Source organism: Macrosteles quadrilineatus, unplaced genomic scaffold (assembly GCF_028750875.1).
Source record: "Macrosteles quadrilineatus isolate MER2022 unplaced genomic scaffold, UCM_ALF_1.0 Scaffold_1__1_contigs__length_201487025, whole genome shotgun sequence".
NCBI classification, from domain to species: Eukaryota; Metazoa; Arthropoda; class Insecta; order Hemiptera; family Cicadellidae; genus Macrosteles; species Macrosteles quadrilineatus.
In genome coordinates, this window is record NW_026542594.1 from 80,992,575 (window position 1) to 81,015,607 (window position 23,033).

Consider the following 23,033-nt stretch of genomic DNA (forward strand, 5'->3'; position numbering starts at 1 on the left):
CGGAATTTTACCCCCGGAATTTTACCCCCGGAATTTTACCCCCCGGAATTTTAACCCCTGGTCAGATATAGAAATTATTAAATGAATGATGTTTGATTTTAAAATGGTTTACAATACCTGCATATAGTAATCCGTTGTTGCTGATTTAGGCAACTAGTTTCGGTTCTTGTTTTAAACCATCATCAAGCCGCAAGGTGTCAGGTAATCACTTCATTCAAAGGTCGTTGACAGAGTTCAATAAATAAAACATATACAAAACACGATAACATGGAACGGACACACATTACAAAAAACACCAAAAACACAAAGGGACATTGACAATCAATCGTGACCGGGCTGAGGTAAAGTCTAGACAATAACCAATAATTTATAATAATTTTTTCTATTTTTTTTATTGAACTCTGTTTGTTAACGACCTTCGAATAAAGTGATTACCTGACACCTTGAGCCCTGATGATGGTTCAAAACAAGAACCGAAACTAGTTGCCTAAATCAGCAACAACGGATTACTATATGCAGGTATTGTAAACCATTTTAAGTACAATACAGAAATCCGGAGGCTAAACAACTAGCTATATTTTAAAATGATTGATTTTCTTATTTCTATTTTTATTTAATTGTAAACATTTTATTATTGAGTAGCCTATCTTTATTTACTTATCTTGTAATCTCAACTAAGTAAACAGAATTTGCTGTTTAATTTTGATCATATTAACCAACAGTTGGCTTCAATGATCGAATCCTGATACTCGAATCTCAATATTAAAATTAAAAACCTGTTCGATTAACTGATGTTACATATAAATTAAGATAGGCTACTTAACAATAAAATGTTTACTATTAAATTAAAACTGAATTAAGAGAATTAACCATTCTCACTAATTTATATATCTGGCCAGGGGGTAAAATTCCGGGGGTAAAAATCCGGGGGGTAAAATTCCAGGGGAAAAATCCGGACCATACATTTTGAGCTGATCTCATGAAGGGGGTAAAAGTCCGGGGATAAAATTCCTGCCCGTACACTCTAGGTTTTTATAATTTGATGTGATCTGATTAAATTCACAACCGTGAAAATATACGTTTAATTCCGCGTTGAATCCATCGAACTGATGTCGCGAAACTCAAAAGTTCACGGCCGGATTTTACCCCCTGGTTTGTGACGTCACGTTAGCCCAGGAAGTAAAATTCCAGGGGCATAAAAATCCGCTACCCCATTTTTTCCTACAAAAAGATGCATTAATTTTATAATTGTACTAGCTGGCCCGACAGACGTCGTCCTGACCTAATATGTTTTTATGTCAAATGCTCGTTCATTTTCAAGATGAGCTCGTTCACATGGCTCAATCACGTCCTGGTTGAAGTTCGTTCGCTATGCTCACTCACTTTTAGGTTGGAGCTCGTTCGCTGCGCTCACTTGCCTTAATTACTGAATTTGTTATTAAAGTACTGAATTTAACGAAACCAAGGCTTTTTCATACACATCACTGGTCACTTCACCGATGGTAGGTTAATTGCTGACGACTGGATTCACCGGGCTGGCTGGATGGCTGCCGCTGGATTCATGGTGGTTGAGTAGATTGTCTTGAGTCCGGTAGGTCTTTGGAGCTGGTCTGACATGTTTGCACCAAAGAAGAAGCAGACACATAACGCTTACTAACTATGCAAAATATATAGCCTATAGGCCTTAAATTGTGTATAATAATGATACTTTTTTTTAATAATGATTGTTTTGTGTAGGTACCTTTCTCCGGCTGCCCAGCCACAGCTTCCATCTGTTCGAGTGACACGGTGCGGAAGCCGACCTTGATAGTCTTGTAAGTGTGTTCTTGGCCAGAGACAAAGCCCACAGTGAGGCTGTACAGATGTTGTTGACCTTGACCATTGGGCCACCACAGCTGGACACTCTCCTGCAATCAATGTAGTAACTAGCTACTCAGCTTGAGATGTCAAATAATCGGGTAATTGTTTCCCAAGCTCTAATTTAGAGCAAGGGAAAACAATCAGCTAACTTTTTCTTGCTTTGAAATAGTTCTTCATTTACCCACCACGTGTGCTACCGGTAGTGTTTGTTTATAATTTATTTCAATAACTCAAATAAGCTGTGTTTACTGTTTTATGGTACAAAAGTAACTTGACAGATCTGACTGTGAAGGGATTCAAACTCTTAATCTGTAGTGCTGTCCCTTGGCTTGGGAGAGCTGTAAGCTTGTTGAGTGCTCATAAGTAGCAGTTTTAAGTGAAAATTTTGTTATGTAACTCATTATGTTCGATATAAATGGACTTAGGAGTGTCACTCAACAGAAAATGAGAGAGGGTAAAAACACTTTACTCCTGTGTGATGAACTACATTTTTAGTCATGCTGTACCACTCATTGTAAAATTATAAATTAGCTCTGTAAGACCGGACGTAGGCTGATACGCTTTTGGCACGATGCAGCACACAGCAGAAAACCGTGCCACCATGTTTCCTTGCAGCACCACGTAAGCTGAGACGCATGCATGTATGTGTCTGGTGCGTCGGCCAGCATGTCACAGTTTGTAGCACTGACTGACACCGAATTTTGAACACATGCCACGCAACTCATTGTAAAATTATAAATTAGCTCTGTAAGACCGGACGTAGGCTGATACGCTTTTGGCACGATGCAGCACACAGCAGAAAACCGTGCCACCATGTTTCCTTGCAGCACCACGTAAGCTGAGACGCATGCATGTATGTGTCTGGTGCGTCGGCCAGCATGTCACAGTTTGTAGCACTGACTGACACAGAATTTTGAACACATGCCACGCAACTCATTGTAAAATTATAAATTAGCTCTGTAAGACCGGACGTAGGCTGATACGCTTTTGGCACGATGCAGCACACAGCAGAAAACCGTGCCACCATGTTTCCTTGCAGCACCACGTAAGCTGAGACGCATGCATGTATGTGTCTGGTGCGTCGGCCAGCATGTCACAGTTTGTAGCACTGACTGACACAGAATTTTGAACACATGCCACGCAACTCATTGTAAAATTATAAATTAGCTCTGTAAGACCGGGCTTAGGCTGATACGCTTTTGGCACCATGCAGCACTGACTTGGGGGGGTTGGCAGCCACAGGGCAGTCAGTGCTGCCGCAGCACTGACTGCCCTGTGAGATACACATGATTTCTAGCTCCTGCATTTAATGTTATTTAAAACTATTTTATCCAATCCAGTGCTATTATACAATTAAAAATCACTTTTACTAGTGCTTCGTTGACGGTAACACTCTGCAGCTACAATCTTCATTGTAAGTTTACTGACTATGGGTGAAATAAACTGTCGTCAATAACCATTTGGAACCGGCTTTTCTGACTCACCAACCACCAGCGTAGAGAAGGAGGGGGAAGGCTACGTCATTCCAATAACTAACTGGAAGCAGGTTTACGATTCTTCCCTGGAAGACACAACATTCCCCGCAGTCCTGCCTACACGTGATTGCTGCTCTGTCGGTATTCCACCTTTGCAGGCTCTGGCGCCCTACATTCAACATTACTTGCTTAACAGAAGAGGCTACTGCACTGCATCGATTAATCTACAGGCGACTACTAATCCTGATCGTCTACCCCTGCTACGCGTTGGAGTTGGACATTATTTTCTTCTTTCTTGTATAATAAACAAAAAAAATTTGACCTGGTTGGGAAAAGCAATGAATTCTTTTCTGAAGTCTCCGATCTTACATCACATATAAGTTTATTAACAGCCCAATGTCTTTATAGCAATGTCTTTTATACTATGAGAAGACAAAGCACCTCAACTCTGATAATCTTCTAAGACAATACTATATGAGATTAAAAAATTGAATATTGAAAACTAATTAGAGAATTAAAGAGGAAAATGGTAATTGACGAGATTTAAGAATCAGACAGTAAAACTAAATGTATTTGGAAAGTAATAAATGAAAACAGACCAAGAAAAAATAAGGCAATGGATGGTATTTATATTAAGGATAACAGTGGTGTAACAATTACTAATCCCAATGAAGTGTGCAACAGCTTTAACAGTATTTTTGCTGAAGTTGGTAGCTATAACAACAAAGGTGCGAGAAATCCTCTTAACTCCTGCAATTTAAACAATAGAAATGTAATGTTGTCATTTTTCTTGAAACCAGTGACTGAAGAAGAAATCAAAAGCATTATCAGTGAGCTAAAAAATAAAAGATCCTCAGGAGTTGATGAATATTTATGAAACTTCTGAAAACCATTTCAGGTCTGATCTCATCACCACTCTGTCACATGATTAACTGCTCCTTCGTTGAGGGAAAATTCCCTTCCAGTCTAAAACTGTCAATGGTAAGACACGTTTTCAAGAAAGGGGACAAAACAAATTGCAATAACTACAGGCCAATCAGTTTAATATCAACCTTTAAGAAAGTATTTGAGAAAGCAGTTGTTAATAGATTATGGAGTTTCCTAGAGTCCCAAAACATTCTATATGAATAAACAGAGTGGTGAGAGATATGGATTCACATCAGCAAGTAGCAGGGATGTTCTTTGATTTTAGCAAAGCATTTGACCTCGTGAACCATGAAGAAGAAGAAGAAGAGAAGAAGAATAAAAATTGTTTATTGAAATAAAATATCAATACAGTGTTTTTACATAAACACAAAGAACAATGGTCAAAGACCGTCTGTTTTGTGGTTGACATACTGATTTTACAATATTTTAAAACACTTTAATAGAGTCCATAATCACAAACTATAATTCATTAAATAAACTGATTTCTAGTAAAAAATACACAAAAAGCACTACATAGTAAAAAAGGATCAGTTAACAAATGAATCAGAAATAAAATTGAAATATAGCCAACTGAGAATCTGAATTTATTCTACAAACAGCAATAAAATATAAGTAGTAATTAAAAAAAACAAGGACAATATTTTATACATTTTTAAATTAAAAAAATTTTTCCCACTTTTGTATTGATATCTCAATTATTAAATTTAATAATTAAACTCCATTATCAATTCCCACTTTTTACACCACGCCTCTTTAAGATAATTTCCCAGTGCCCGCCAATCTTTGCCATTTAAAAATTCAAAAAAACTCATATTCATTTAAATGTAACTTGTTAAACCAAAATTGACGTACATTTTTAAAGTTGGACATTCTGCTATAAAATGGTACACCGTTTCATCTCGGATGGGATTACATAGTGATAAGTGAACATGAATAAATTTGATTTTCCATCCAGGGTTTATAGTTAAGATTTATTAACTCTGTTCTAGCTTTTATAATCCAGGACATAAGATTAACATTTAGGTCCGCAAAAAGGAACGATCTATCTCTAAGGTGGAGGTCAAGGTTCAGATACTGCTGGTGATAACGACTAGTCAATGCCGAACCCAGACAATCCTGTCGCCAAGCCGCTCTCTCTAACTCTAATAATTTAAACAATCGAGATTGAAAAATTTGCAATCTGTTAAAATCAACGTCCAACGCTACTCCTCGTCTTTCACCCATTTCTAACATTTCCCTGTACCAAAATATTTGTTTCAAAATTATCTGTCTAGCCAAGATATAAGGAAGCCTATTTACTGGTAAAAACAATACTCTAATAATATAACCAATGCAAACTTAATGTGTAAAAATAAACCTGATCAAACTGACATTCTAGGTGTAATACGTAATTTGGAGTATTCTGTGGCAATCTAAATAATTTTTTGGCAAAGTTATTTTGAGCTGATTCAACCGTTTCACTCTTAATAAATCCCCAAACTTGTGCTCCATAACCCAGCAAAGCTCTAACTATTGAATTATAACACACTATTTTTGCATTAATCGGCACTTGATTATTACTTATTAAATTACTCCAGATTAAATTAATAGCTAGTTTGGAAGCTGACGATTTTTCTTTAAAATGCATTTTCCACGAAAGTGAACTTGTGAAGTTTACTCCTAAATATTTATAATTGTTTACAATTTCGATTTGTTCACCCTTGTACCACCATTTAGAACTGGACCCAAGCCTTCCACCTTTTCTGAAAACCATAATTTTTGATTTAGCTAAATTTAAGCGTTAATTCCAAGTTTCACAGTAATTCTCCAATCGTTTAATCATGTGTTGAAGGCCGGCTGCAGTTGGAGATAAGAGAACAATATCGTCCGCATACATCAGGACATTGACTCTTACTCCACCATAACAACATCCTCCCTCTAGTACATCTGGCAAGTTGTTTATAAAAATAGCAAAATTCGTTGGGCTACATATACAACCTTGCCTTAAACCCATGGAGGTGCTGAAGTGCTCAGTAATTCCCTCCTGACACCACACTGTTGCTTTTGTGCCTTGATAATAATTTTTTAGCATATTTCTGTATTTTGACGAAACACCCATACAAGACATTTTATAAATTAAAGCCTCCCTATCTATTGTATCAAATGCGCTTGAGAAATCCACAAAAAAAGTAAACAATTTACCCTTTTTTCCGCTGATTGCAGATGAGCTATACAAGTGAGATTGAAAATGTTATCTATAGTCGAGTAACCTCGGCGAAATCCTGCCTGAAATTCCGTGAACAAACTTTTACCGTTGACCCAATTTACTAATATGTTATTTGTTAGACTGATAAAAATCTTTCCTACACAGTCTATAAACGACAATCCTCTGTAGTTTTCAACTAGGTTAATATCTCCTTTTTTATGTAATGGATACACTATCGACCTTTTAAACGATTCTGGAACATTCCCAGTTCTGTAAATATTATTAAAAACAATAATAATTTGATAAGAAATGAATCTGGAGCATACTTAAAATATTCGTATGGGACCCTATCAATCCCTGGGGCCTTGTTACATTTAACCTTTTTTAGGACGTTTTTCAACTCTCCCATACTAAAATCGCTATCTAAGAATGCATCTACAATCAATGGTTCGGCAAACTGTATCTTTCCAGTCAGCAATGGAGGGTTGAGCAACGTTTTAAAATGTCTTACCCAGTCCAAGGGCGTGATGTTTCCAATCCTGTTATTATCTTTCTTTTTAAAGCTATTAACTGCCCTCCAAAACTTATTTGTATCGCTTGCTTGCGTAATACTACTTATTTGGGATTCTAAATATGCTCTCTTTTTATCTTGGCACATTGACTTATACTTTCTGCTCTCGTAAATATATTCAATCCTAAACTGATATTCACTGTTTTTTCTAAATACATTTAATGACTTAAAAACTCTCTTTCGTTGTAAAAAACAATCAATATCAAACCATGGTTGCCTGAAAGTAAGATTATGTTTTTGTTGTTTTGTAACATTATCAGTTGAGGCTTTTATTATTTTAATTAAATTAGATATATTATCCTGATTACACTCGCCTATCTCAACAGTCTGAATGTTTACATCAATTTTTTCTCGGTAATATCTGTCGTCTTTCGCCTTCCATTTCAATTTAGGTAACAATGGGAGTGTTTTCACAGCCTCCGAACCCTCACCATCAACTGCAACCGGACTCACACATTTCAAACTCAGTTCAATTGGGAGGTGATCTGACCCTGGATGGTTCACAACTTTAAAATCGTGGATAAAATTTAAGCAATTTAATGATACCATGGCGAAATCGATCACTGAACTCCCCATCGTTGAACATTCCCCTATAAATGTTAAATTACTGCTTGCGTCACTTTTGCTCCTGCCGTTCAAAATAACTAAACCTAGATTTTCTATAGCCCTTAAAAGTTTTCTACCTCAAGTGTTGATTACCGAATCGTTTGATTTCCTAACATCACTTAAATTATTGTTTAGAATTTCTATTATACTATCAGAAAATGTTTGTTCACAAGCAATTATACCATTCATATCACCTAATATCAGTAAATTGTCTCTATACTTTGTATTCAGGAACAGTTCAAAATTAGTAAAATCATATTCCCATGAATTAAAATTTAAGATACACAGGCATAACACAGATTTTACGATTCTCAGGTAAACTATTGTGAATTTCAAACAAATTATAGCCACTATCTTGTACAAGTTTAATGTTTTTGGCAAAAGGTGAATTTTAGTTTTTCAAGCAAACTATACCTCCTACATTTCTACCATAATTTGAAACCCTACTTGCAAACACAAAATATACCTCAAAATTGTTTAATCGTTGGATAACATAATCTTTTTCCCGCTCAGATATAAACGTCTCAAGTAAAAATATTAAATCATAATTAACAATCAAATTTTAAAAATCAAAATCATTTACCTTATTTTTAAAACCAGAAACATTGTAACACAATACATTCAAGTGTCTGCCGGTTACCGGATGCTGCTCTGTTGCTCGTCCTGAGATGTCTTCGAGATCGGCGTGGCGTCCTCACACTCCATTGGTTCACAGCGGGCTTGGTCGGACTCATCGCCGACCCGTCGTCCAGAGGCAAGGATGCTGCTGTTGACTCTCTGGATGGAATATCAGGAGCTTGTTGAGGCTTTGCTTTCGTAGGACCATCTTGCTTAAGCTTCTCTATAAATCCTCTGAAGTCATGTTTAAACATCTTGCTTAACTTCTCCGCTCCGTCCTCGTCTCCAACCATTAGTCGATCTTGGTCCCATGTGAACCTGCAGTTCTTCACGATGATGTGGTCGAAAATCATTGGAATTTTAGTCTTTCCACCAACGCGTTCTAGTTCATCCCGCACTGCGGCTAGTCTCGCACGTTTGTATCGCACGTCTAGCGGGAAATCGCGAAATACACTAACACCCGTGCCCTTAAGATCCCTCACCCTCGCCATTATATATTGTATATCATGATCATCGGGAAAGTGTGCGATTATTAGGTTTCTGTCCTTCCCTAGTGGATGAGCGCGGTTAACCCATAACGTATTACGCATTCCAAACTTATCATTGCAGAATTGAACAATTAACTGCCTAAAGTCCTTGGTTTGAGGAGAAAATGTTAAGCCTTTAAAAATCAGATTATTCCTACGGGACCTTGATTCTAGATCAGTGAGTTTGTCCATGATTTTTTCTCACTCAATCTCAGAGACATAACCTCCTCACGCAAACTAACGTTTTCTTCTTTCAGCAGATTAATTTGAGTTGAAAGTACACTCAAGTCACTTTTTGTTGCTAAATTAGCAAGTTTTTCTCCCAATAATTTACTCAAACCTGCAACTGAGAGCTGTCCAACTAACTCGTTTTCCATGTCGTCCGATTGTAGGTTAAGATCACCTGGGGAGCTCGAACCAAGTTGACGTTTAGGGTTTCTCGACGCTGGCGTGAAAAACTGTTCAATTGTCTTCGACATACGAATCTGACTAGGATGCACAAACCGTTAGTAAAGCCACTGAACACGACACAACACTGATCGAGATCTGAGAATAACCTTCGAACACGGGTGAGCGTGGACTGATACACGTGGTCGGACCCGCTGTTATCAATGTTCGAGTTAACCAGTTTTAAGCACTAACAATCAACGTTATAGCTAAGTAATCACGAACCAAATAGGTTAAAATACTGATTTTATAAGAGATTTGCCACACACAGTGCTTGTGTGTGGCAAATCTCTTATAAAATCAGTATTTTAACATATTTAAATATAAATAGCAATAAAGTGGTAAAAATCGGGAGCAGATTCAACGGACGTGTTGTTCAAACCGCACCAGTAGTGCCAACAACCTCGTGAACCATGACAAACTATTGAGCAAAATTAATGATCTGGGCATTAGAGGAGTAGCTCATGCCTGGTTTTCTTCGTACCTGAAAGACAGGCGACAGTTTGTTACGATACCAGCTGTAAATAAAAGTGGCTACTTGCAGAACCATTCCTCTTCAGAAGCCCCAGTCAGGAGAGGTGTGCCCCAGGGTTCCGTCTTGGGTCCGATTCTCTTCCTCATCTTCATAAAAAATTCTATCCAGCTTGAATCTTGCAAACTTATTGTAAGCGCACGACTTGTTTGCGAGCCGGATGTGCGGGGGGAGGGCGGTAGCAATCTCCCACCACGCAGCCAAAGTTTCCGTGGCATTGGTCTGACTACGCTTTCTAAAAACATTCAACCAGCGCTGTTCGCGTTGATTTCCTTTTTTGCTTACATTTTTTTAAATGTAAATTAGAATATAATTCAAATACATTATAATGCAATTACTGAGGTTCTATAGTATTGTTTTTGTTCTGTAGTAGAGTAATTAATTTTCATATAACTATGTAAAATGTAAGCCTACACCAAACGGTAAAATCTTAGTATATTCCAATTTAATTGTAAAGTTTGATTTATTAGATGTAAACCATTAATTGAGTTTATAGGTGATATCTTAAGTTGTAGTATTTTATGTAAAAACACAAACATATATACCTATAAACAGAAAACCATAAGGTTTAGTACATATAATTATGGAAACTTTTAGCTTATTTTCTTATCATGTAGGCCTATATTAAATAACACGTTATAATATCGGACGGTTTTTCCGAACAACCTGTAAAATGTTTAATGGATTGTAGTTATTTATTTGATATCTCTAAAGCTACGCGCGCACTACGGCGGCACGGCACGGACGGACGGGACGGGACATCCGCACATCCGCAATTTAGGACAGTTGACAGTCTGCGAGCTAAAAATTGTGAGTAAAGATGGATGTAGATAAAGTGGTGATAGTATGTTTAATTTTAGCAGAGGAAGAGGAGACAAGAAGGTGCAAGCAAAGATTTTAGATACACCACATAAAGAGGAAAAGTTTTGGAGAGTTCCACACCTTGTTTCCTGATCTTGTAGAAGGATTATGTGTAAAACTTACCTGATTGTTTCATAATAGATCACATTTCTGCCCATATATTGTCACACCGGACGTTATTAAACTATTCCGGATGTCGCATGTTGTACAGTTTCGGGTATTTCTCAACGAGAAAAAATCAACTTACTAACATCTATGTTTACAACACACGAAAACACTGCTACTTTGACAGAGATCAGTTGAGAATGGCGGATGTCCCGTGCCGCCCGCCCGGTCGGTGTGCAGTGCTCCCGGTCGGTACGGGCGGTACGGGCGTCACGGCAGCTCGGAAATGTCCTGGAGTTCTGTCTCCCGGACTTTTTAACAAACAGCGGAAGCTGCCGAACGTCCGTTGCCGGCCGTACCGCCGTAGTGGGCGCACTCATATGACATTCAATGTTATTAACTTTTAAAAATTGCCGTGCCGCCCGCCCGTCCGTGCCGTGCCGCCGTAGTGCGCGCGCAGCTTTGTTGATAAAACGAATTCTATTTTATGACAATATTTTATTAAACCTTATTATTATCTTATTTTATTACTTAGGAAGAGTGTTGTACTCTATCGTGTTCTATCGACTGTCAGTTTATTGGACTATGTTGTGGAATCGAGTAGTGCGGTTGAGTAATTAATGAGAGATTTTAAGGCGTGGGTTAAAAAAGTGTTAGGATAACTTAGATTAATATCATGCCAATAATGGTAAAAAGGGCAAACCATTCACAGTGAAACGAGGGAAATTATAAGACCAATAGGCACCTTGTGTTGGTTTACGCCTTGGGTTTACGCATCCGCTGGGAGTTGAAGTAGTATAGACAACATTTTTAGGGCAACTAGTAGCAGATAACCAAGCACCGGGCTGTGGTGGGGGGCCCCTCCTGGCCACGGAGGCGGTGGAGGGGCCACGCGCAAACAAGTCGTGCGCTTACAATATGTCTATTTGCTTATGACACTTCTATCACCATTTCAAATCCCAGTATGCAGGCCTTAGAACAGACCTTATTTCTTGAATCCAACTGCCTGGTTCAGTGGTGTGAGGATGAGGATAATCAACTAATCTTGAATGCCAAAAAACCACACTCCTTCAATTTAGCATTTCTCAGCATCGCACATCCACTGACACTGACATACACGTTCTTCTTGATGATACCACTATTTGCCTCTCACCAGATGTAAAGTTCCTTGGTTTAATTCTTGACGAGAACCTCAAATTTCACAAGCATATCGATCACGTTTCAAACAAGATATCCGTAGGGATTTTCATGCTCTGCACACTTAAACATACGGTTTCGTCTGAGGTCCTCTTGACAGCCTAATATGGACTTGTTTATCCTTATCTGACATATGCTGTACCTGTCTGGGGGTGTGAAAGCCAAAGGACTCAGTTCATATTCAAGCTTCAAAAAAAAGCTCTCCAAACTGTTTTTTCCCTTCACCGTCGTCAATCAAGCAAAGATGTCTTCAGATCACATAAAGTTCTAACTTTCCCCTCCATTTACGTTTTAGAAACATTATCATTTATCAAGAAAAACCAATCATCATATAGACTCCAAGTATCCATAGTAATCCTCTCCGCAACAATTTCAATCTTTCAGTAGGCCTACCACGACACTCAACCACTTTCTTTTAGAAAACTTCCACTTCAATGCAGTAAAACGTTTTAATGACCTCCCTCTCCCTTTGAAAGCCGAACAGGACATCGGAAAATTCAGGAAATGTATTAAGTCCATGTTGAGTCCATGTTGATAAATAAGGTCTGCTACAGCGTCCGGGAATTTGCTGGTAGTCTTTAACTTTATTAAACATCACAAGGGGTTGTGTGTCACAACCCAAAAACAATTTGTATATAATGTATTTAGTAGTTAGTTAATTTCATAATAAATGTATTGTTAATCTGGCTTAATAAAGGACTTTGACTATGACTTTAACTAGTGTGCAAGATGGCAACAAACAAGCGGTTGATTGAGTTTGTACTCAAATTATCTGTGCTGTACAGTTTCAACCTTGAGGATGCAAATTGTTATGATTGGACTACCTATTGGCTTATATTAGCTTTAAAATTAACCCTCAAGTGTCCATAGTTTAGGCCTTAATGTCCACCTATTTTTGGCGCATTTGCAAGGTTTTATTAAAACGGATCTGAGAAGCTTAAAACAATGTTAATTCTAATGTTCTATATACCATTTTGTTTGGAAAATCATGGGCTTCAATATTATATATAAAACATAAGGAACATTTTTTCAAAAAAAAAAAAATTGTTAGGTAAAAAAAATATAATTTCAAAAATTTTCAAAAAAAAAAATAAGTTCGCGCTCAATGAAATTGTATAAATTATAGGTCTATAAATATTTGAAAATAGCCACTTTGTTCTAAATTTTATGAGGATTACAAATATATAATAATATAAGGAAGTAGATTTGCAAATAAATAAGTTATGGGCAAAAAACTGATTTCAGTACATAGCGTTTAGCTAAGAATGCATAGCCTAACCATAGCTAGGAATCTGGCTGATAATTTACATCAATATCACTACCTACTTCTTCAGGATCATCAACCAGCACTTCAAAACCACTTAAATCTTCTTATAATGCACCACGTATATCACTACTTTTGATTTTTAACACTAAAACAATGATAAACGTAATAAAACACATCAGTCATCGGTCCGGGGGAACCTAGCTGTTTACAAATACACGCACGTCAGCTGTCTGCTACAATATTTTCGGAACTAAAATGAATAGCGCTTAGACACAGACCTCTGGAGAAAGCTTAGAATATTACGGAAAGAACGATACCTAACTCGATCCAGTTCAATCCGATTCAGTCAGTCATAGAGCCTTCGCCGTAAACGATGTCTGCGTGTCGAAAAATCGACAAGTAACACTACACAAAGTGTGCTGCTTGTCGAATTTTCGTCAAGTAACACTGGGAGGGTTAAAAAAAAAATATATATTTTTCCCATTTTTTGACCTTACATTAAGTTTTGCAATTTTCCTAAAACCAATTTTAGAGCTTAAATACTAACGCTGACTAAGTTGGCACCACCTCTGTTGCCACAGGGCTCGCACCTACGATAGTCGGCGTACATATGATCTGAAATACATTAGGTTACTGAAAGTGTAGCCATTAACGAAGGTAGTTGTTATTGTGAGCACCACACCTGTTTAGATCTCTACCTTTTTCACGTATGTACCGCGCGCATGAGTTTAGAATATGGTTAATTTAGAATTTAAACACCATAGGAACTTAGCCACAGGAGACCGTATGCCCTTATCATTCAGCATTCAACGTGTTAACCCAAAGAGAATACAGAAGGTTTAAATAGTAAGGTTCTTTATTACGGAGGAAAAAAATGAAAATTTAAAGCTCATATTTTATTTATACGGAGAAAAATTAACTACAGTTGTTAGCTTGTTTATGGATATATATTGATTAAATTTGGCAATATTATGCTATTTATTTCACAATTAGCTATTAAAATTTCATTTGAAAATATGTTAAACTTTATTAAGTTATAATCATTTAAATAGGGAAAATAATCAATTTCCATATCGAACTCAGATTATTTGTATACAAGAGGTTAAGTTACCCTTATTCTGTCCAAGTAATCTTTTAAGTCATCATTAGGGCGACTGGTTTCGATGCCTGTGTAGCATCATTGTCAAGCTGAACGAAAAATCAATCCTAGGAGATAGTCATGAGTCTTAAAAAACACGCAACACATATACAAGTAATACATTTTATGTTCAGCTTGACAATGATGCCATAGGCATCGAAACCGGTCGCCCTAATGATGACTTATAGGATTACTTGGACAGAATAAAGGTATTCTGTAAGTTGTATACAACTTAACCTCTTGTATACAATTTGTAAACTCACCTCACAATATTAATTTAGGCTAGGCCTATTCTATAAATGTTGGGGTTGAAATTAAAATGAAATAAAAGATAAATTTGAATAATAACTTAAAGGTTCAAATAATTTAGATGTGATATATCTCAGGGGAGGGTGTCGTGCTGGCTTGAATGCTAAGAATTAATAAATTTAATAGTGTCCAAATAGGCCTAATTAAGGTGTAAATCCCAACAATGAAAAATCTAATTTTGATGTTGTCCAAAAGGTAAGTCCAATTAGCACTGAATTTAAAAGAGTTTAAAAGAAAGTTTATACTTAATTTTTAAGATAACAATGATGGAGTTGAGTCCTCTTGAGGTTTAGGCTACTGTGATATAACTTGATATAAACTGGTTTTCTTGATGATATTAATGAATTTGATTTAGATAAAATTTGGACTCCTTCTTCTAACTAACAGTTTCAACTTCTCAATGGCTTCCTTCTCTTCCAATCTCACTGTTATGTTTTTAGGTTTTCTTTAATAAAAACACAGTTAAACATTTTAAGTTTAGATTTATTAACATCAAAACCACTTGGATATATATAACACTCACTGTTCACATCATTTATTGTTGAACACATGGGATCACTTTCACTGCTTATTAAATTTTGATTCCTTAAGGACTAATTTTGAAATGATATTATAAGAAATTTCGATGTATTGCAATTCCCTTACATATTTAATAAATAATTAAGTTGTGGGCTTTGTAAAAAAAATCAAATATATATAGGCTATGGAATGAATATTATTAATGATTATTGAACATATTAATGAAATTATATAAATTAGGAAAATGAATATTAGGCCAGCCTTTCTGAGGAGTGATTATTAACAAAGGTGTATGAACAAAAGTTAACATTTTAAGAAACTTAATACTAAATAATGAATGAAATGACATGAAATATTACAAATTTGTGAAATAATCGAAGGCAATACGCAAAAATCAGAGTAGATTGCTACTACCCTCGATCTTGGTGACTGCGTGGTGCATGTGTTACGCCCCAACATTCGCTAGTCATTCGTATGCTGTGTGGCTTGCGCTGCGAAACTTGGCTTGTGTGGGTTGTGTTACATGTGTCTCAGCATAGGCCCGGCCTAAGTGGTTTCTTTCTTGTTTTGACATTGCATACAAATAGCTGTTAGTATTATTTAGATGCAATATTTTTTACTCTACCAACACAATAATAAAGTCATATATTTGTGAGTCGGTGGCTCAGTCGGTAGCGTCGCGGACTTCGGGCCCGAGGCAGTAGTGTCATGGGTTCGGATCCTGGTCACTGCCACAAACTTTTATCAGTACAGTTCACCTTTGTACTGTACCGGCTCACCCCTTGCTTTGCTGGATACGTTCCACGCACAGATCTGTAGTCTATGTGGACGGGCAAATGCAAGGTTAAAAGAGGCCGCCAACCTCTTTAAAAAAAAATATATATTAATGGAATTCTTATTGAAACATACAATAACATAATGATAAACACAAATAAATTTTTACAACAGTACAATAGTAGGTATATTTGTAAGTCAGGACTATTTTCTTCTTCAACAGGTATTAAATTATAAAAATATACAGCTTATGTCCTCGACTCTTATGTGATTTTTTCACTCTATGAAGTAAAAGAACTCCTAAAATCCACTCCAACAAGGAACCTATTAAAACAGCCGTTTTTGCTGCAGTAAGAAGAAAAAAGTGTTTGATGTCAAATACAAACCTTGGGAACAGAAAAAACTAGTGATGGATTATTCTTCTCAGGGGAAATTGTAACTGGCAGCTCACTCGTCACCTGGAAATATAAACATTTCAGTGGATTTCTATGATATTAAATTAGTCATGGTAACACAGTAAATCTATTTGAAGGGAACTCACAGATAATTTTTGTAGCAATGATCTACAGTATTGAACAAAATCAAAATATAGCATACTGTAATTCGACCAGTATTAACATAATATGGAGCTGAAACTTGGATTTTGAACAAAAAAGAAGAGCACAAAATAATTGTTTTTGAAAACAAAACTTTAAGAATGACATATGGCCCAATACAAAAAAAGGAGAACGAAGAAAAAGGCATAATAGGGAGATAAGGAATATGTATAATATGATTATGATGTAGTAGCACACATGTAGTGAAAGCAAGGAGAATACGACGGTGGGCAGGACCAAGGCCCCAATACAAAAACAGGTCATGCTGCAGTGCGGGCAGCGCAACACTACGTCACAGAGGTGGATGGTTTTACTTTAGTTACCAGACATCAACAGACAGCTTTTTACCTAAAACATATGGGATATGGCAGTGAATCTATCCACAAGTGTGATGTCATGAATCTTGCGGCATGGCCTGTTTTTCTAGTGGGGCCTTGGCAGGACATGCACTACGGAGAGAACGGGGTTCACTATTAAAAGGAGCAAGCATAGGAAAGCCAGAATGGACAACCATTAAGAAATACCCAGGAAGAGATGGTGGGGTAGTGTATCCAAGGATGTCAGATAAGTGGGGGCAACAGTGGAAGTAGTGCATCAAACCTGCAGACTAAGCCAATTCCCATCTGCCTGATTTGATTTTTACTTAAAAATACATTAAACCTGTCATTTAAATGGGGAAAATAATCAATTCCCATATCAGACTTAGAGTATACTATTGTTGATCTTGGCAACAAATTTCCTTAAACGTTAAGATTTATTCCATATTTGAATAGGTTAAATTAAGTTTACCAAGTAACTTACCTAAGTTTACTGCTACTGGGAGGGTACCAAATAAAGTGTGCTTTTGAGTAAAATGTTAATAGCTTAGTCAAGTTTAATCAAGTTTAATCAATGGCGTAACAGAAGGGCCCGCAGTGCGGGGGGGCCCGGGAGCTGAGGGGGCCCGCGAGCCGGTGAGCGGGAAACGGCGAGCAGAGAGACCCGTGAGACGAGTGGGTCCGAAAAATTTGGGTTCATTATTCGAATGTATTACCATAGATAAAACATAGTTACTTAGTAGATTTCCCATCCTTGTGGAACAGCTGAAGCCAAATTTATTGTTAGTTCTGTCCGGTTTTCTTTAGATGTCGTGTTTTGTTTACAATTTGTCTCTATTATTTTAGGGTTAGTTTCTCATTATTTGTGTCTCACTGTTTGGTTATATAGATAGTGGACGAGTTATTGCTTATTATGATTAGATAATTTTATTTGGTTAAATGAGGTTTTAAATTAATGAAATAATAACAAGAAACAATTTGTAAACAAAACACGACATCTACAGAAAACCGGTCAGAACTAACGATAAAATTGGCTTCAACTGTTCCATAAGGGTGGGAAATTTACCAAGGGAGTATGTCTATGGTATTACCTATCAATCATTCAATAATTGTATTGAACAATACAGAAATACAATACCAATACAGAAATCTGATTACACCACGCACTACACACTTTGCTACATGTCAAGTATTTTGCCTGTCTATAATAATTTAGTCCAATGCACCTGAAGTGTTTTATACAGAAATGTTGGGGGTTCAATTTGGGGGGGGGGGTTGAATTTAGTATACCTTTCGTAAGTATTCCTTGGTTATGACCAAGAAGTATTAACTATGAAAGATTTTTCAATTCCTAAGCACAACGAAAGTGGTTTAAGATCTAAGGAGTGTTGTGGGGAGTGGTTGAATTATTTTTTAAAGGGGGGTGGGTTAATATTTGATAATGAGAATTTCTTAAATATTTAGGTTATTAGTATGCCATGCTGTCAGATGTCAAGTAGATTGTGCTTTTGGCATTTGGGGACATCCTAACAAAACAGTAAATCAGTCCCGGGTCCAGGTTTTACCATGAGACCTACGGTAATATCTTATTCCCTATATGGGAAATTGACTTAAAAAAGGAATTCAGGGATTAGATTACATTGTTTCTCAGGTTTTCGGCTGTCAAATTTTACTTCCTGTCTAGTTGCTGCACATAACAAACTTCTTAATTTGATTCTCACTTCAACTATTGTCAAGTCTGTTCAGTCCCGGTAAACTCACGTTATTGGTGGTGTTGAGCATCAAGGTGGCTGTGATAGTGCCGGATACTGGCAGGTCTACGTCCAGATACAATGTCACTGACACTTTCCAGTCCACCTTCTCTGGTTTGGTCTCCACCACCACATGTCTGGCATTGGCTGCATTGTACCCTCTCAACACTACATCTTTCCTGTTCAGTGTATTTATTAGTTATTACTTACCTAAAACCTCTATAGCTATAACATTTTCAAAAATTAACTATGTTGAAAACTGAGATTTTGTTATATTACTTAACAACTTAACAGCTAGGCAAGCAAAAAGAGTTTGCTGACAAAATTCTTAACAAATAATTGAAATGATTTTTCTTACTAAATCTGCAAAAAGTATTTAAGAAAACTTAATGTTTTTATCAGAGGCGGCGTTTAGGGGGGGCCAGGAGGGGCCATTAATATTCCCCACTTTCCTAGGGAATATTTATTAAACTATAACATAGGCCTATTTTTTTAAATATGGAACCTTTCCTGGCTTCTTCTATGAAGAAAACAGCTTGTGACTCTCGTATCAAAGAAGCATGCTCTGCTGTGAGTGACACTTTAGCCTCTGAAATTGATGTGTTTTCCAGAAAAAACCCTAAATCAGACCAACCGAATGAGCTTGTGTCAAATTTGGTACGACAATTTAAGTACAAAACGTTCACAATCAATTAATTTTTCCTAATCTCTTTTAGCATCTGCAATTGTTTTTGACTGTCTCAGTGTCTACTGCAACCGCTGAACGGACTTTCAGTGTCTTAAAACGGACCAAAACTATTTAAGGAACTCAAAGCTCCAACACCGTTTATCAAATTTAGCCATACTGGCTATAGAAAAAGAGACCCCCAACAACATAAAACTTGAAGAATGTGTTGAAGTATTTGCTAGGCCGGCTAGGCGTAAACCTAGACATTTAACACTTTACTAAAGTAGGTTAAGAATGTGGCTGGAAAACAAATCACTACCGGTATCATGTATACGTCTATTAGTCATGCCAATATTACCACAAAGTTTCACTTTTTATCTTTTGTAACAGTTTTATTTACTTTGTCTATAATAAACTACTTTTGTGGCAATCAGACTTTCAGTCTTCTTTAATTTTCCGAAGTAGACCTATACTATTTAAGGTCTTGTTTTTTTTTCTAAACAATGACTAGATTATGATGTGAAATTAATGGACTTTATATAGTACCCCTGATTCACTAGCCTATAGCTTACAGATAGTTTCATACAGGCCACTACAACCATTGAGTATTAGCATTGACTATTGGATACATACAGTTGTATTAATCAAAGGTATGTCAAAGGTATTAGTGTATACTCAATGCTACTACTTACTGATGTCTCAAAAGCTAAGTTATGTTTTAAGACTATTTTATTGAGGGCCTTACCTAGTTTTATTAAAGATTAAACATATGAGCTAAGATTTGAAAAAGGGGGTAGGTAGGACCAGGGGTGCCCACAGGGGGGTTTGATGTCGCAAAATGCGACATCAGAAATTTATTTGGGGGGATTTTATGATTTTGGGGGGATTCAAGCTAGTGGTTGGTTAAAAGCACATAAAAGATTAATCAGATAATTTTTACGACCCCCTTAATTTATTACTGGGGTAATTATGCAATCAAAATCCCGTTTGACATTTTATCTTGATTAATAAATCATTTTATAATTGCTATAAAATATATAGATACTTTTATGTGGATTTCCACTTTCTGACTCGTATCATGTTTGACATGATGTTATAATATATTCTTGATTCATAAAAAACCAGTATTATGATAATGATAATCATTTTGCTATTTTTACAACATGAACAACAACATGAAAGCTTGTGATAATATTTTGGCTCGGGCCCAAATAATTATGCCTGGGTCATTTATTCATTGGAAGAAATTGACATACAGTACTGTGACAATTTAATTTTTAAGGTTTTTGATAGGCTATGTGTTTACGTTAACTTCAAGAACTGAAACACATGATTCTGGACTAATTAAATTGTATTTGTTATTGTCTTTTCATGAATCTAGAAAGAGCTTCAAACAAATTGTACTAGTCTTAGAATATATATATATAATTATTTTTTTACGCCACACTACACTATTTTGAAGAACTTCCCATGCAAGGATTTAGTCCAGAAAACAGCTGTTTGTCCTTAATCAAATGGGGTTTCATACAGTACTACTGTACTGTAATGAGTTTTGCCGGACACCAATCAGCTGATTATACTGTATTTGGGTGGCAATGAGTGGTTATAGACTAGTGATTTTTAGTCCTTTAGTTGGTGGTAATATAGGGATTTGAACGGATTTAGTAGTATGGCGTTAACTATCGTACGCCACTCGTCCAAAATGTGTTGGCCGGACTCGTATAAAAAAAAAACCACTAGGCCCTACTCGACTTCGTCTCGCACGGGATTCAGGACTAGTAACGTAATATACTATTTTACCACACTATGATGTTTTTAGCTGTTTTACATATAGGTACATTAATTGGTGGCTGAAAGTTACGTTTTGCAGGCCATGCCAGCTGCCATCGTCATTCGGGGATCGAGCAGGTTTTTACATCCCTAGGGCCGCAAAATCAGCTGCCCGCTATCAGTATCCATAGCATTGCAATAGAGTTGTTTTATTGTCACCGCTGCCTAGCAACTATTTATTATTATTTTTGCTGATTCCTCAAATTATTTATCCACATGACCTTAAAGTTGTAGTTGTGTTGACTATATCTGATGAAATGAGGGAATAAAATACATAAAATACTTTATTAATAATTGATGTAAAAAGGAAAGATATTAAAACATTAACACTTCAAACTGTGAACATATTAGAACAACAAAATAATCACAAGCAGCTGATATAAAAAGATACATTAAAAAGATATTTGATTATATAGCATTAAGCAAAGCAATACTATATAAAATCCTCAACATTCCCCCTTAATCAAACATCTTTTTTTTTATTTAATCTGAGTCTTTAAGTCCCAAGTCCGTCACAAAGTGATTACATTTTTCACGTGACAAAGGTTTGGTTAAAATATCAGCCGTCATATTTTCAGTTGGCAAATACTTAATTTCAATTAACTTCTTTTGTACAGCTTCTCTTATGAAGTGATGTCTAACATCAATATGCTTCGTGCGATTATGAGCTTGAGTGTTTTGAATAAACTTCTGAGCACTTTGATTGTCATTATACAGTACAACAGTGTAGAGCATGTCACTTATGTCACTTAAGAAGTTTTTCATAAAACACACCTCTTTAGTTACATCACTCATTGCTAAATATTCCGCTTCCGTACTGGATAAAGCAACAGTACGTTGTTTCCTTGATTCCCAAGAAACTGCACATCCTCCAGCTTTCAAGACAAAACCAGTTGTCGATCTTCTATCAATTGTGTTTCCAGCCCAATCTGCGTCAACATATGCTTCCAAATTGAAGTTATTGGTAGATTTGAATGTAAGTGCATATTTTCTAGTCCCAACTAGATATCTCAGTACTCGCTTTGCTGCAATCCAATGACTTTTATCATGACATGTGTTGAACTGACTTAAATAGTTTGTAGCATACGATATATCAGGCCTTGTACACACTGAAAGATATAGAAGTCCACCAATCAGCTGTTGATAAGGATAATTGGATTTCTCTTCATTAGAAACCTTTTCAAGCTTCAAGTTAACTGCCATTGGTGTAGATGCAGGTTTTGCTTCTGTCATGTTAAAACGCTGCAAAAGATTTGTCACATAGCTACTTTGTGAGAGTGATATGGTTCTCTCTTTACGGTTTTGAGTCACTTTCATACCTAGACAGTTGGTAACAGGTCCTAGAACTTTAGTTTCAAAAGTTTTTTGAAGAGCTGTTATTAGATTTCGTTTTTCAACTTTATCATTAGTGAAAATAAAAAAATCATCCACATACAAAGCTAGAATTGTTAAACCACTTTTCTGTTTCTTCATGTAAACACACTGTTCACATTTAGATTGTTTGTAGTTTAACTTCGTCAAAAATTCATGAACAGTTTTATTCCAAGATCTACTTGCCTGTTTCAGTCCATAAATACTCTTTTTTAAGAGACAAACTTTATTTTCTCCCTTTTCAAAACCAGTAGGTTGTTCCATGTAGATAGTTTCTTCTAAAGAACCATTCAAAAATGCTGTAGTTATATCAATATGATCAATATCCATGTTAAGTTCATTTCCAATAGAAAACAATAATCTAATCGTTGAATACCGCACAACAGGAGAGAAAGTCTCTGTAAAATCAACACCATATTCTTGGCTAAAACCTTTGGCAACAAGGCGTGCTTTGAACTTCTCAAGATCACCATCAGCATTTTTCTTAACTTTATAAACCCACTTGCATTTAACCACATTTTCAGTCTTAGGACGATCAACCAACTCCCAAACATTGTTCTTAATCAGAGAATTATACTCTTCA

At 36.4% G+C, this 23,033-nt stretch overlaps 1 protein-coding gene across 6 annotated transcripts in view; it reads right to left on the reverse strand.

The window, feature by feature from the left end:
* LOC128983669 (beta-mannosidase) overlaps positions 1–23,033 on the reverse strand; it is a 254,706-nt gene that overhangs the window by 153,906 nt on the left and 77,767 nt on the right. For 5 of the 6 annotated variants that reach the window (XM_054403052.1, XM_054403051.1, XM_054403056.1 and 2 more), the window contains 3 exons: positions 18,593–18,761; positions 16,305–16,376; positions 1,742–1,907 (listed from right to left, as the gene is read on the reverse strand). In XM_054403052.1, coding sequence (XP_054259027.1) covers positions 1,742–1,907; positions 16,305–16,376; positions 18,593–18,761 — 407 coding nt within the window. The remainder of the gene's footprint in view (positions 1–1,741; positions 1,908–16,304; positions 16,377–18,592; positions 18,762–23,033) is intronic. The other variant, XM_054403053.1, reaches the window with a different exon arrangement.